This window comes from Tyto alba, unplaced genomic scaffold (assembly GCF_018691265.1).
Source record: "Tyto alba isolate M040663 unplaced genomic scaffold, T.alba_DEE_v4.0 Super-Scaffold_13, whole genome shotgun sequence".
Taxonomy (NCBI): Eukaryota; Metazoa; Chordata; class Aves; order Strigiformes; family Tytonidae; genus Tyto; species Tyto alba.
Window position 1 is genome coordinate 86,023 of NW_024881275.1, and position 13,394 is coordinate 99,416.

At 48.4% G+C, this 13,394-nt stretch overlaps 1 protein-coding gene across 1 annotated transcript; it reads right to left on the minus strand.

Annotated features, from left to right (window-relative positions):
• Positions 1 to 3,139: 3,139 nt before the first annotated feature.
• Positions 3,140 to 4,759, minus strand: TOMM5 (translocase of outer mitochondrial membrane 5). Its single transcript, XM_042787866.1, has 2 exons — positions 4,353 to 4,759; positions 3,140 to 3,624 (listed from the first exon to the last, which is right to left on the minus strand). Exons 1-2 carry the CDS (start codon positions 4,471 to 4,473, stop codon positions 3,590 to 3,592), a joined length of 156 nt encoding a protein of 51 aa, XP_042643800.1. The 5' UTR covers positions 4,474 to 4,759; the 3' UTR covers positions 3,140 to 3,589.
• Between the last annotated feature and the right edge of the window lie 8,635 nt (positions 4,760 to 13,394).

Genomic DNA, 13,394 nt, shown 5'->3' on the forward strand with positions numbered 1-13,394 from the left:
TTGCCCCCCTGCATGCCCTTTTCCCTGAAGTGTTAGCAAGTCCCACACTCCTCACCTTTGAGCTCTAACACTGTTGAGCATCGTAGCACAGTGGTGAAGTCACAGAGCTGCTGAGCAGGACAATGTCAAGGACTGACTAGAAAATGGAAGACAGATGCCACAGTGGGAAGAGCACTCCATTAGCAAAACAAATACCCTGTAAGATGAGTAGGAGACCCAAACTTGAGATAAGCCTGGGAAGAATTTGCAAATAGAAGCCTGGCTAGTGCTGGTAAACCATACAGAGATTCTGTATTTTAGGTCCAAAACTATTATGATGGTAAGGTTATTTTAGACAATGCCGAGACATTGAAATAGCTGCTTTGAGGAGCATGAGTGCATGGAAATGTCATGCTGATATTGTCACATGCTGGACTTAGGAACATCTTTGTTTTCACTCTTATTTCCTTATGCAGGTAAGCCTGCAACTTACTTGCATCAAATTAACTGTAGTCAGACAGATAAGGATTCCACACAGAGAGTTTTGATGCAGGCCTAGACTGGCCCCAACACTAGGACTTGCATCACAGGGGTATGATGGAGGTCCCTGAGACAGAGCAGAAAGAAAATTCTGTTACTAAGAGCCTAAAATGTGAGTGAAAAAAAATTAGTGCCTTCCTCCTACTGCCAACAGCCATAAAGTCACCCGAGAAAAGGTACCTACAGGATAACCTGAGCTCTGAGGTACACAAGGACTTATGCTCTACTCCTCTTGCTATCCTGTCCCTACACTTGACATAGGCACTCTACTTCTGCTTGGAAGATGAGTAGCTGTTTCTCCAAGGTCTGAGACCACACAGCAGCACATCTTGTAGCTTAGCAGGATAGGCCACAGAAATGAAGAGGCAACTCCTAAGATGGGAGTCATTGGCCAGACTGCAGTCTGACATCCTCGCCACCCTCCTGCCGCATATCTCCTCTCCCTGAAGGAGAAATAGGCAATTGCTCGGTATATCAGAGATTGCAGAAAACCAGTCACAAGATGTGCCTGAAAGCAGCTTCATAGAAGAGTCTTTAACAGCTCCCAACAGCCAGTTTGAACCCACCCTTGAGCAAGTACATTTCTCCAAGATTAACGGTATGCAGAACTGCTATCAGGTCAGCCATGTTAAGCCTTGAAATGTGCTTGTAAGCACACAAAAATGGGTGCCATATGCATGATTTTAAGTAAAGTGAAATTGCCTTGCTAGAAACCTTCACATCCCTGTACTTCCTGAGGACTCTACTGTACTACCTCTGACCCGCACAAAGGCCCATGACCAAAAGGGATACCGGTGTCTCATTCTCCATAGCAGGGCAGAGGATAGGATGGCTGAGGATTCTGGCAGGCACAGGCAGGGCCAAACTCTTTAATGTATTTCATTACTCCCACCACCAACATTATACCTTCAGTGCATTTACCTGCTGCATTAATTCGTCAACTGGATAGTATAATCCCACAATTTATTCAATTGTGGTTGTTCCCTTTTACAAAGATATCAGAGTAATTAAGCTCAAGAATATACTTGCTTTCATTTCTCAGCAAAATCCAGAGAATTAAATAGGACTGGGTTATTTCACTTGACTGTAGTGGGCATCCAAGGCTCCAGAGCCATATGTCAGCTCTGGTAAGAAGTCTCCAAATTATTTGGTTATGCTTCCAAATTAATACCCAGTTTTCCAGCCTGCTGTTCATGAACTGCACTTTCAACCCCTGCCTGTTTTGGGGATGGGTAGTTTGGCAGGGGGCCTTTTTACATCAGGCCTGAAGCAGAGACAATATACAGTCCTGCGTTTGTCCCCACTCCTGTATCTGTCCCTCTTCCAGCTTCAAACCTACATGTGCCTCAAGAACAGCTTTCTGCAGGCAAGCTCAAGCTCTCAACAAAATGGAAGGGTAGAAATTTTCAAGGGTCAGTCTCTCCATTATTTGTAATTCCTCTCTCTTCTGATGCCAGCCACCAACATCTGCCCCTTCTGTCTGAACTGACCTAATGACCTTTTCCCCCTTGCTTTTCATAGAAGACTTCATGATCACAAAATCTGGGCAAGCATAGCAAATATTCCACCGTGGTTCATACAGGTACTATGCTCTTAGCCAAGGGCACAATAAACTGCAGGAACAGATTCTTCTTTCCACCGTGGTTCATACAGGTACTATGCTCTTAGCCAAGGGCACAATAAACTGCAGGAACAGATTCTTCTTTCAGCTCAGCAAGTGAGCAATAGAAAAGAGCAAGTGGTGCCTTTGCTGCAAGTGGCTCTGCAGGAACTCCCTTAACCTGAGATGAGAATTATTTCAAGGAGCCAAGTACACATCCGAGAAACATTTAAGTCTCTCTGGAGACCTGGCATGTAGCTATCAAGTCAAATCCTACACACATCTTTTAAGGCTTAGGCAAACAGAGAAGTAACCCTAAATGGCTGAAAACCCAACTCCTACTTTAGCAACTCAGTTTAGGGTCATCTTAAACAGATGCATACTAGTAAGCATATGAAATCCCTTTCAGAGAGGACAATCAGAACTCTTCACAAAGCAAGCTGCTTCTCTAAGGAAATACCCCGGTTTGACATTGGCATAAGCAGTACAAGGTAAGAATACAGCAGGTGGCCTCTGAGTAAAGTAATATTCCTGAACTACTAGAATACAGCAGTTTGTCACAGTAAAAAGAGCTCAGTTCAAAGTATGACTAAAACACTGTAAGTAGTGGCACGAGGCACAGGCATTGTAAAAAGTCTGCTGTGACTAAAATTCAGTTACTAGCTCATAGAAGAAATACGGCCTTGTTCCTGCTTTAAGTTGCATAAATTCAAGACCCTGGGAGTTCTAACTGAAGGGAAAACTGGCACAGATCTCTTGGAAAAAGCTGAGCCACAGTTCCCCCTTTAATTTCTCGGAGTCTTGACTACATGTTCATGTTTCACAGCTGCTACACATGTAGCAACTTGAAAAATGCATCATCTTGTCTTTTTCACTCCCCTTTGCTTTTCCTCAATACAAGTTGATTTTAAAAGTGGAGAAGAGAGCAAGATTAACACAAGAGCCAGGGAAACAATACCAGATAACCACTAGTTTAAGTGATGATTATTAAAAATAAATCACTATCAGAGTTCAGTGACATGACTGCTATTCCATTTATTTAAAAATCAAACTTTTTGTGAGCTGGGTTCATTAAACACTTCATTTTTATACAGACAAGTTCAGCAAGGTTGATAGCCATAGCATGTGCCAGTTTAGAGGTAGCTGCGTAACAAAGCAACTTGCTAGCACTTCACATTTTGTACAAAATGGAGATGGACCTTTTTTTAAACAGTACAAGAAATGTTCCATCACAAGTGATTGCTTGGTGATACCAGGGAGTATTGTTACCAAAATTCACCTGCAGGGACAACAGATGTCTTCCCTGTGACCCCAACTAGGCCACAATTCTCAGGTCAGATATGTTTAAGTGAAACATTTTTAAACTATTTAGTATCGTATGTTGCCTCAGGCACGATATTTATTTAACAAAACAGAGGAAAGCAGCGACAGTCCATTTTATGTTTTAATATACTGAGTCTTCTTAAGTGTTCATATACTGTCCAGCTTCTTCAGGATAAAAGGAGCTGAAAAGAGAAAATAAAGCAGCATGGACTTAACTCAGCTGAAGAGAACAAGAAGTCTGCAGTGAGTCTGTGATGAAACTACTGCACACTTACATGGCATCTAAAATATTCAGATTCTGGGTGAAACGCCACCCTCTACCTCCCACATAGTCCCTTTTCTCCCTGCATGACTGCTTTAACAAGTGAGGCAGCATGATTCATGGGGGGGAATCAGGTATGCCTTCTTGTGCTGCACGTCAGAGCCTTGGTCCTGTTCTCGACACCACCGAACGGGTTGGGGTGGAGGCGAGGGAGGAAAGAAAAAGAGTGACCCAAACATGACGTCTTGCTTGCTAGACAGAAGGGCATCCTGGAGGGAAAGTTGCAAGCCTCTGATGCAACACACTAACGCACTGCCTACGAGACAAACAGCATGCCCCCGGCCGCTCCTGCTCGAGAAGGCTCAGAAGCGCGGCTGTTGGCGCAACACGCGCTGCAGGCCCCGCCGGCGCTCTGAGGCGCTGCGGGGATGCCGAGCCTCCCCCGCTCCCCGGGGACGCGCCCAGCCCCCGGGACACGGAGCCCCGCGCCGGGCCGTGGCGGCTCTGCCCCGCCGCCTCCGCGGGCACCGAGGCGGCCGCGAGGCCGCCAGAAGCACGGACGCCCCGACGGGACGCGAAGGGGAGGCCGCTACCCCGCCGCGCCCGGCGGCCCGCGCCGCGCCGCGCCGCGCCGAACAGAGCACTCACTGATCCGCAACAGCGCGACGTAGATGAGGAAGTTGCGGACAGAGGTGAGGACGTCGCGGCGCATCTTCCGCTTCAGCTCCTCCGGATCCATCTTGGGCCCCAAGCCCTCGATGCGGAACATGCCGACGGCCTCCGCGCGCTACGGCTCCCGAGGAGGGACAGGCACGGCTGCTGAAGCCGCCTCGCGTCGCGCATTCGCACGGAGCTCGGCGAAGCCGTGGCCCGGAGTGGGGCGGAGCCGCGGGGCGCTGGGGGCGGGGCCGCGGGGCGCCGGGGCCGGCTCGCCAGGGGTGGGGGAGCCGTGTCTCGGTCGCTGCCCGCGGGGCGACCGGGGCTCGCGCGGCCCCCGGTAGCGGGGCGAGGAGCTGGTAAGCGGGCCCGCGGCCTCGTCCCGCCCGGCTGCGGAGGAGCCTCCCGGAAACGCGGCCCGCGGCCTCGTCCCGCCCGGCTGCGGAGGAGCCTCCCGGAAACGCGGCCCGCGCCTGGGCTGCGGCCCCTTTCTCCTCCTGGAGGGATCGCAGCGTCATCTTCGGCAGCCAGAGGTGCTGTCAGGAGCGCTGGCCGTGGTTGCACCTGCTTGTGCCAGGCCGACAGTACAGACGCAGGGTTTGGCCAGGGGCGGGGAACTCGGGGTTCCTGCAGACAGGAGTTCCTCTGGTCCTGCCTCCAGCAGCGTGTGCCTCTTTTGCTCCTGACAGGTTGCAGACAGTAGTGTGCTGTTTCTCGTGGCGAAGAGGACAGGGATGGGTCAGTGATGAGGAGCTGTGACACCTGAGTCACTGCTCCTCCAGGGCTGGAGGGCAGCTCTCTCCACCCTGGGGCTAAGATTTACAGACAGAGCAGCCTTGAAGTGGCCTGTTCTGGTTGCCCCGTGCATGTGAACTCTGGGAGACTTTTTGCTGGCAACACACTGGCACAAGTGCGTTGAGCTTGAGTTCTTCTGGTTAAGCATAGCTGTCATGGAGGAGACTTACGCAGGAACCTCTCTCCTTTGCCTAGTGCCTTCCCTTAGAAGGTAGAGAGTAGGGAGCAAGCACAGAACAGCCCTACATAGTAAGGCACAGAGAAACTACAATGCCTTTCAATTCTGTTGCAAGTAATAGTGCTTGGAACATCTATTACTGACAAGGCCTGTGACTAATGATTGGCCTGAGCGGCTGGAGTTAATGTCTGAGCAATAGGTACCAGATACTTGTCTTGGGAATAGAAGTGCATTGTACAGCTCTGTCTATGGGAAATAGACACAGATGAAGCAGAGCCTGCTTTTGCACATCACACCTCACGATACATCAAAGCACACCACAGTATGACAGTCTCAAACGCAGCAGCTGTGGACGAGTGTTTGCATCTCCTGCTGCAAACCCCACTGGCTTCCCAGTCTCTGTTAGGTGTGCATGAGAACACACTCCTGAAGTGAAAACTAGTCTTAATGTGCTTGATATCAGGGGAGAGAGGGTTATAGCCACACCATGAAGGGCCTTAGTCTCTGAACTCTGCCAAGTGTTTTCATTCTGGGCAATCTATTTACAATTAGACTTAATAGATATCTGTATTTCTCTAATTGGAGTCAAGAATTCATGTGACTGTGAGTCAATGTGCATCTGGCTCTACTAGCTTTCCTGAAATATGCACCGTTGTCTCTGGTATCACTGCTGATCTGCAGAGTTTGTTAATGCTTCAGCAAGTAACTGACTTATCTGTGCTGCTTCATTTAGTACACAGGAGCCTTCACCCCAGCACAGAAACCCATCATGCAAAGTCTTGAACAAAGGCAACTCCCATTCCCAAACAAGCCCAGGAAGATGGTTGGAGGCCAGAAATATTTAACAGGTACAAAGAGACTGAGAGGGACAAGGATCTGGGCTTTGGAGAGACCCCTTGTCAACCACAAAGCCACTTCTCTGGGAGTTGGAGTTCACAAGAAGATGAGCTGTGGATGAGTTTCAGTCAGGATAATGGATGACCACGAATGCTGACTTGAATTGTGCCCTTTTTTTAGGGACAGGAGCTGTTTCAGGCCTGAGACCAGGCTTACCCAGAGAACTGTGCACACAGTCCTCTGGAACTCTGTCTGCACCATGCAGGCTTCAGCCAGCCAAACTCTGTATCTCCTGCCCATAGCAGGCAGGTGGCAAGGCAATGTTTTCAGATGCACTCCTCAAATGACAGGAATGCTGTCAGAGATGCACACAGGTGCTAGTGGTGCCTGGAGATGATCAAACAGGGAGTGTCTCGTGACTCTCCACCAGCCCCATAATATGTCTGGGTTCTGCAGCCCACCCTGCTCTGCCTATGCTACTTGGGACCAGGCAATGCACAGCATGCAGATAATTAAAAAAACCCCAGATTTCTCTCAGCTAAGCTGTCTATGACCTGAGGCAAAGCCAATTACAGAGCAGCTGTTTTAATTGTGCCAGTGATTAACAGGGCTAATTGCTTCTCCCACTGGCTGGGGGAGCTTTTCTGCTTTCTGTGCTACCTTAAGGGCCCTTCTTGACTTTGCGAAGGATGGCAAAGGATGAATGTTCCCATACCACCCTACTTCCAGCATATTTACAGGACATTAAATCCCAATCCTCAGTGCAAATGAAGGGGCAACTTCTGGTCACAGAAGTTGTAAGGCTGCCTTCCAGAGAGCTTTACAGCAAGGCTCTGGAGGAAAATACAATAGAGCTGCCCACATCTGCAGATGACAAACTAGCCTTGTTCTGCTGGCTTCCAGGAAATCTTGTTGATTTGCTCAAGGTTTCATTCTGAATAGTGGCTTTCTCTGGTCTTTGCTAGCAGAAACAGATTGGCAGGTACAAAGCCCATCTTGGCAGGAAAGCAAGAAGTCTCATCCTATATTTCAAGACTCCCAGTCTTGGTTTGTATGTCTGTCATGGTTTAATCCCAGACAGCAGCCAAATACCACACAGCCACTCACTCACCCTCCCCCATCTCAGAGGATGGGGGGGAGATTTGGAGGGGTAAAGGTAAGGAGACTCATAGGTTGAGATAAAAACAATGTAATAATTGAAATAATAATAATGTTAATAATAGAATATACAAAATAATAATGCACAATGCAATTGCTCACCACCCATCAAACAATGCCCAGCCTGTTCCTGGCTAGCGGTTCCAGAGGAGAGAAAATTCCAAAACTGCAATCCCAGAAGGGAGAGCGAGCTTCCCAGCCAACCCTCCTCTATATACTTAGCAAGACATTTTATGATATGGAATATGCCATTGGCCAATTTGGGTCTGGTGCTCTGGCCGTGCTCCCTCCCAGCTTCTTGTGTACCTGCACACTAGCAGGACATGGGAAGTTGAAAAGTCCTGGATTTCTTAGCAACAACTAAAACCATCAGTATATTACCAACATCCTTCTCATACCACATCCCATACTGAATCAAAAATGCAACACTATTCTAGCTACTGAGAAGAAAAATTAACTCAATCCCAGCCAAAACCAGGACAATTTTAAAAGCAGAAGTTATGCTGTTTTCCCAAGCATTGCTCTGGAGAAGATAAAGGAGCTTGAGCAAATCTGGGCAAAGCTGAATCAAACATGAAACAGTATTGAAAAGTGACTGGAGTAAGAAGACAAAAAAAATGCTGTTAAGAAGCAATGTGAGCAAGGACTCTGTCAGGACATTGACTGGAAATTTGCTGCCACAAGTTATTTCACTGGAGCCACCCCATTCTCCTTGTCCTTTTGTGAGGTGGGAGTGTGAGAAACTTTTTATTTGGGAGACATCCACATTAGAAACATAGGAGACTTCAGGTCTGGAGTGACTGGCAAGGAACAGAAAGCTTTGGTTTTGACAACAGGATGAACAACTTCCTGAGCTGTCCTTGAAATATTTGTGGCAATTTTCCAGAATTCCCTCAAAACTCCGAACTATGTAGTTTTGAGAGCTCATACCATGTCCTTAGTTTTATTCAGTCCTATAATTACATGAGAATTTTGCCGTTCATTTCCTGGGGCTACAGGCAGATTACTAGCCACTGACCAGGCACTGGCTTGAGGTTAAGGTCTCTGAACAGAGCATGGACAACTGCACAACTTGGTATGTGAAATGTCTGCGTATGGCAGGTAACAGTGTGAAAAGCTGACAAAAGTTGCAGATAATGCCACAAGGAGCATCTAGATTTCCCAAGTGATTATGGAGCAGTGATGTGAGGAAGGGCCAAACTTCACAGGTAACTGGAAAGAAGCACCGAGGTCCTTCTGGGGCAAGGCCAGCAGTTCCTCAGTAACTGTCAATAATAGCACATCATGCCAAGATTACCTGGTAACAGTATCAGAAATACTGAACTGGACACAGATGTTAAAAAAAAAAAAAAAATCATGATACCAATGGGGAAAAAATAGAAGTCAGTTGTTCCTTTGGGAGCAGACTGGTACAGACAGATGAAGTACAAGGATTGCAAGAAGGAGGGTCAAGAAACAGGAAAGGGAGTACCAAGGTACGCAAATGTTGTGACCAGTGCTACATGGAAGAAGTAGCCAAGCAGCCCTGTGTTTCATTACCATTGTTAGATCAGAATCTTAAACTGAACCTTTTGTTTTGGCCATAGCATGGATATCAAACCTACTGTCCTGGTCAGGAGGATGAGGGTGAAGGCACGTTGTTTACCCTACAGACTTGAGAACACTCAGGTGAAGGGACTGAGCTTTGCACTGTTACCATGTAGCTGCACCTTCTAGGTGTGATGGCTTTGGCAGCTGCCTATTACTTCCTAATGTTTAAAAACAAGTTGAGCTTTTTCCAGCCTTGCTGAGAAAAGATTGACAAGGTGACACAGAATATGAATTTGCACTGGTTTACATACCAACCTAGCAAGGAGACCATTCCACACGTCAACCAGTTAAGGTCCACATAAGCCACGGTGCATTTCACGTACCAAGAATAGGCATGATCTGTCTGCCTCTACCAAAATGACAAAATCACCAAGAAGCAGGCCCAGGTCCAGGCATCCCCCTGTTTGCACAATAAATAAAGCAACATTCCCCTGTGTCTGTGATTTGGATGACTTGTTTGTACCTGAGTGAGGAGCGTTGGTTCTGGCTGCTTCTTGCCATCACTGTGGGTGGGTGGAAGCTCTCTGGAAAACTGCAGGATCTAGGTGCAAACAAGCTCTGTCGCCAAGGAACAGAGGCTCCAGGTGAAACTGACAAGGCTGCATGCTGGGTGGGAAATGCAGGGAAGAGGGGCTGGCTGGGCAAGGCTGCCTGGGGACCCAAGCTAGGACACACTAGTGAAAACTCAGACTTCTTGGCCCAGGAGTTCTCCTCCCATGAAGTACTGGCACTAGCACTGGGGTAAGACATAGCTAGTGCAGAGGACAGGCAAGAAATAGTGCTTAGAAATGAAATCTGCCCTGATTACCCTTTTTGAGATCCCAGGCAAGTTTATTGGGAAAAGGAACTTGCCAAGATGGCTTGATCCTCCTTGATCAAGATGTTTTGTGAAGTCGCCCTCCATGAACTGTTATGGGGTGTTTCTCCAGGGCTGTTCCTACATGATGGAGATGGATCATCAGTCATCTGAAGGACAGCATGCCTTTCCCTTAGGCAAGGCAGCATTAGCCTACCCTTGTCCCTTGAGCATCTACCAGTAAGATCAGAGAAGTGCCAGAAAACTCCACTTCTGGAGTTGGATCAGGACATTTATCACAGATGCATATCAAAGGCATTTTAGAAGCCCAGGGGAAGCCTTGCAGAAACACAGGGGAGCGGCAATGTAGATAGTGCTGGAACCTTGGTGCTACCTACCATGTTGAACCTTTCACCCCATCAAAAGAATCAATATTGATACATACACTAATGGCAGCATTTGCCTTTGTGCAAACAAAAAGACTTTTTCTTTGGCTAATAAATTTCAGCTTGCCATTCTGTAGTCTCTCTCTGTGGGCTCCACACAGTCGGACTGATACATTTTCTGGGGTTTATCAAACCAGTCTGAAAAGCAAATTAACGTGACTGCCAAGTCAAGCTGAAGGGGCAGTTCCAACCATGCTACTGATGCCTCCCAGCTTCTCAGGCCTGGTGTAGAAGGAGATGCCATCTCTCCTAGTGCATGGATGTACAAATAATGTGCATGGCCCTTGCTGCTGGAGTCTGATGCTCAGTGCATTGGCTCCCTAGCATCCATACTCACTGCTCTTAGTTCATCTGGTCTAAAACCAGATGTGGCTAAAGACCAGGTGTGTGTTGGGTCTAGGACTGATGCATCTACTGCAGGCAGTGCTACACAGGTGTGTGAAAAGATACAGGTATCTAACCCAGGCTTACTCAGGGCAAAGACTGACTGACTGAGTTAGGCTGGTGTAGGATGGTTCATTTAATGCAAGGCAGGTCTCTCTCATAAAGAAGCAGATGTTCCCAAACAGGACTGCCCTGGCAGTATTGCCTGTGAAGCTTGGTCTGCCAATTCAGTCCACAGGCTGCTTTCTTTTGGGACAGCCACTAGTGAACAACTTTCCCCTTTATTTCCTCTGTTCTCCAGCCTGGATCTTCAGCCTCTGGTTTGAAGGTCAGGAAAGAATGCAGGGGCTATTATATAGGATTCTGCAAGTTTCCAGCAAGTTTGTCTATGTATTTAGTTTGAGTGTGGTGGAGTTTTGGTATCAGAGATGGGCTCCAGGGGTGGTTCCTGTGAGAAGCTTCTAGAAGCTCCCCCAGCTCCAAGTCAGACCTGACTTTGGCCAAGGCTGAGCCAATTAGCAACAGTGACTGCACCTCTGTGATGATGTATTTAAGAAGAGGAACCTGAGAGGAGGAGTGCCAGTTATGAGGGAGACACCTCTGCAAACACCAAGGTCAGTGGAAGAAAGGAGGAGGGGTGGGGGAGGTAGGCCAGAGCAGAGACTCCCCTGCAGCCCATGGTGAGAGGGCAGGCTGTGTCCTACAGCTCGTGGAGGTCCACAGTGGAGCAGATGCCAACCTGCAGCCCATGGAGCACCCCACACTGGAACGGGTGGCTGTGCCTGAAGAACGCTGGGTCTTTGTGGGAAGCCCGAGCTGGAGCAGTCTGTTGCTGGGATGACTGCAGCCCAGGGGAGGGACCCATGCTGGAGCAGTTCATGAAGAGCTACAGCCCATTGAAAGGACTCATGCCAGAGAAAGTTCATGAAGGACTGCCTCTTGTGGGAGGGAGCCCACTCTGGAGCAGGGGAAGAGTGCAAGGAGTCCTCCCCTTGAGGAGGAAGGAGTGACGGAGACAATGGGTGACAAACTGACTACAACCCCTATTCCCCATTCCCCTGCACCACTAGGGGGGAAGGAGGGAGAGAAATCAGGAGCAAAGCTGAGCCTGGGAAGAAGGGAGGCGTGAGGGGAAGGTGCTTTTAAGATGTGGTTATATTTCTCACTATCTTCTGATTTGGTTGGTAAATTAGCGGTGGTGGTGTTCAAATTAAATTTATGTGTTTTTTTTTCCAAAGCTAAGTCTGCCTTTTCCCTGTGATGATAACTGGTGAGTGAGCCCTCCCTGTCCTTGTCTCAATCCCCAAGCCTTTTGATATATTTTCTCCTCCCCATCCCCCCAGAGGGGAGGAGTGAGTGAGTGCAGCTGGGCCTAAAGCATGACAGCCTACTCAAATGGTGTGCAGCTAAATGCAGCTATTGCACATGGTGTCTGGGACAGCTGTATAGCAAGATCAGCACCCATGGCTCACACAGGAGTCATACTGTCCAGGGCTACAGTAACAGACATGCAGAGATGACGTGGTCTTCCATCCATTCATTCCCTCTCCTCAGTTCTGAGGCAGGTAACATCATCCCCATCTCACTGGGGGGAAAGTCTGTAAGATAGGCACGTGACTGTACAAGGTTAGAGCTCCACCTCTGACTTCACCAGGTCTGAAGTCTTTTCCTTTCAACTAATTCCAGACAGAAGTTCTGTCATGGACTGCAGTTAATGGCAGCTATTTAAGGCTAGGAACATCAGCCGTGCCCATCACTCCTTTCCAGCAGGACTCCTCATGACTGTACAAGGGGGAAGATGCTCTGGCACAGATAACTCAATTGAATGATCGACTCCAAAATGGAAGCTATATCAGCTCCTTGTAACACTGTGCTGTAGCAGAGCTGTCAACTGGATGGCTAATCCAAAAGGGAAGCAAAATGGTAAGGAGCTTAAGCAGAGAAAGATTTAAAAAAGTACATCATACTGACCTCTTCTAGGAACAAGGTAGGAGACTCTAGATGCTACATTCAGCATAGTACTGCTGGGGAGAGTGACCACCGTAGCTGATGCTAGGACTGTGGGAGAGATGTTACTCTTCTGCAGAGCAAATAACAAGAAATAAGGCAGCATTCAGGTTCACAGGGTATCCTGAGGGTTATGTAAGCTAGGCAATAAAAAGGAGCAAAACCACACCAAAGCAAACACTCCAGCAACGTATATTGCTGTTAAAACACAGCTGAACAGCTCCAGGACAGGAAGATTCAGCCCTCCTCTTATTTACACTTTGCTGTGGACACAGTGAAGAGGTGCAGTGGTGCCCAGAGAGATGCAACGTGAAGAGACAGTGCCAACCACACGAATGGCTGAGTCCTTAGGGCACCTTGGGCTGGAAGTCTCCCACTTCACAGCAGTGTCATGATTTTACCTATCTCCCTCATCCATTTTGATGGGGGTTGTATCTCCCCAGAAGCTTCACCAGCTACTTCCTGCTTGGTGGAGACCTGGGGCAGAGGGGCAGTCCTTGATGTGTAATAGAGGAGAAGGAACAGCAGGACAGTGCTCACTCAGAGCACTGGTCTGGCCTCTGCCCTGGGACCCTTGCATGATTGCCGAATGTCTGGACATCTAGGGCTCAGCACCTTAGGGTCCAGACTGGCACAGAAAACCAGAGGCTGGCTTTCTGTGACGGGATTTCCTTTACCATCAGAGGTCACCATCCCACCATGCATCCCCAGGCTAGCAGCCTGCCAGCCCTATCCCAGTGACTTTAGTCCACCCCCTTCCTCACTGCCTGCGTTGGCAGACAGGTTAGCACTCAGGCAGCAGGGCTAAGTTTGCTCCTCCCAGAGGGAGCACACCTCTGACA

What these genes read in the sequence shown, in the direction of transcription:
- TOMM5 (XM_042787866.1), bottom strand. Translation starts at nt 4,473, where the DNA reads ATGTTCCGCATCGAGGGCTTGGGGCCCAAGATGGATCCGGAGGAGCTG. An exon ending in CGTCGCGCTGTTGCGGATCA is followed by an intron (nt 3,625 to 4,352) that starts GTGAGTGCTCTG and finishes TTCTCTTTTCAG; the next exon opens with CTCCTTTTATCCTGAAGAAG.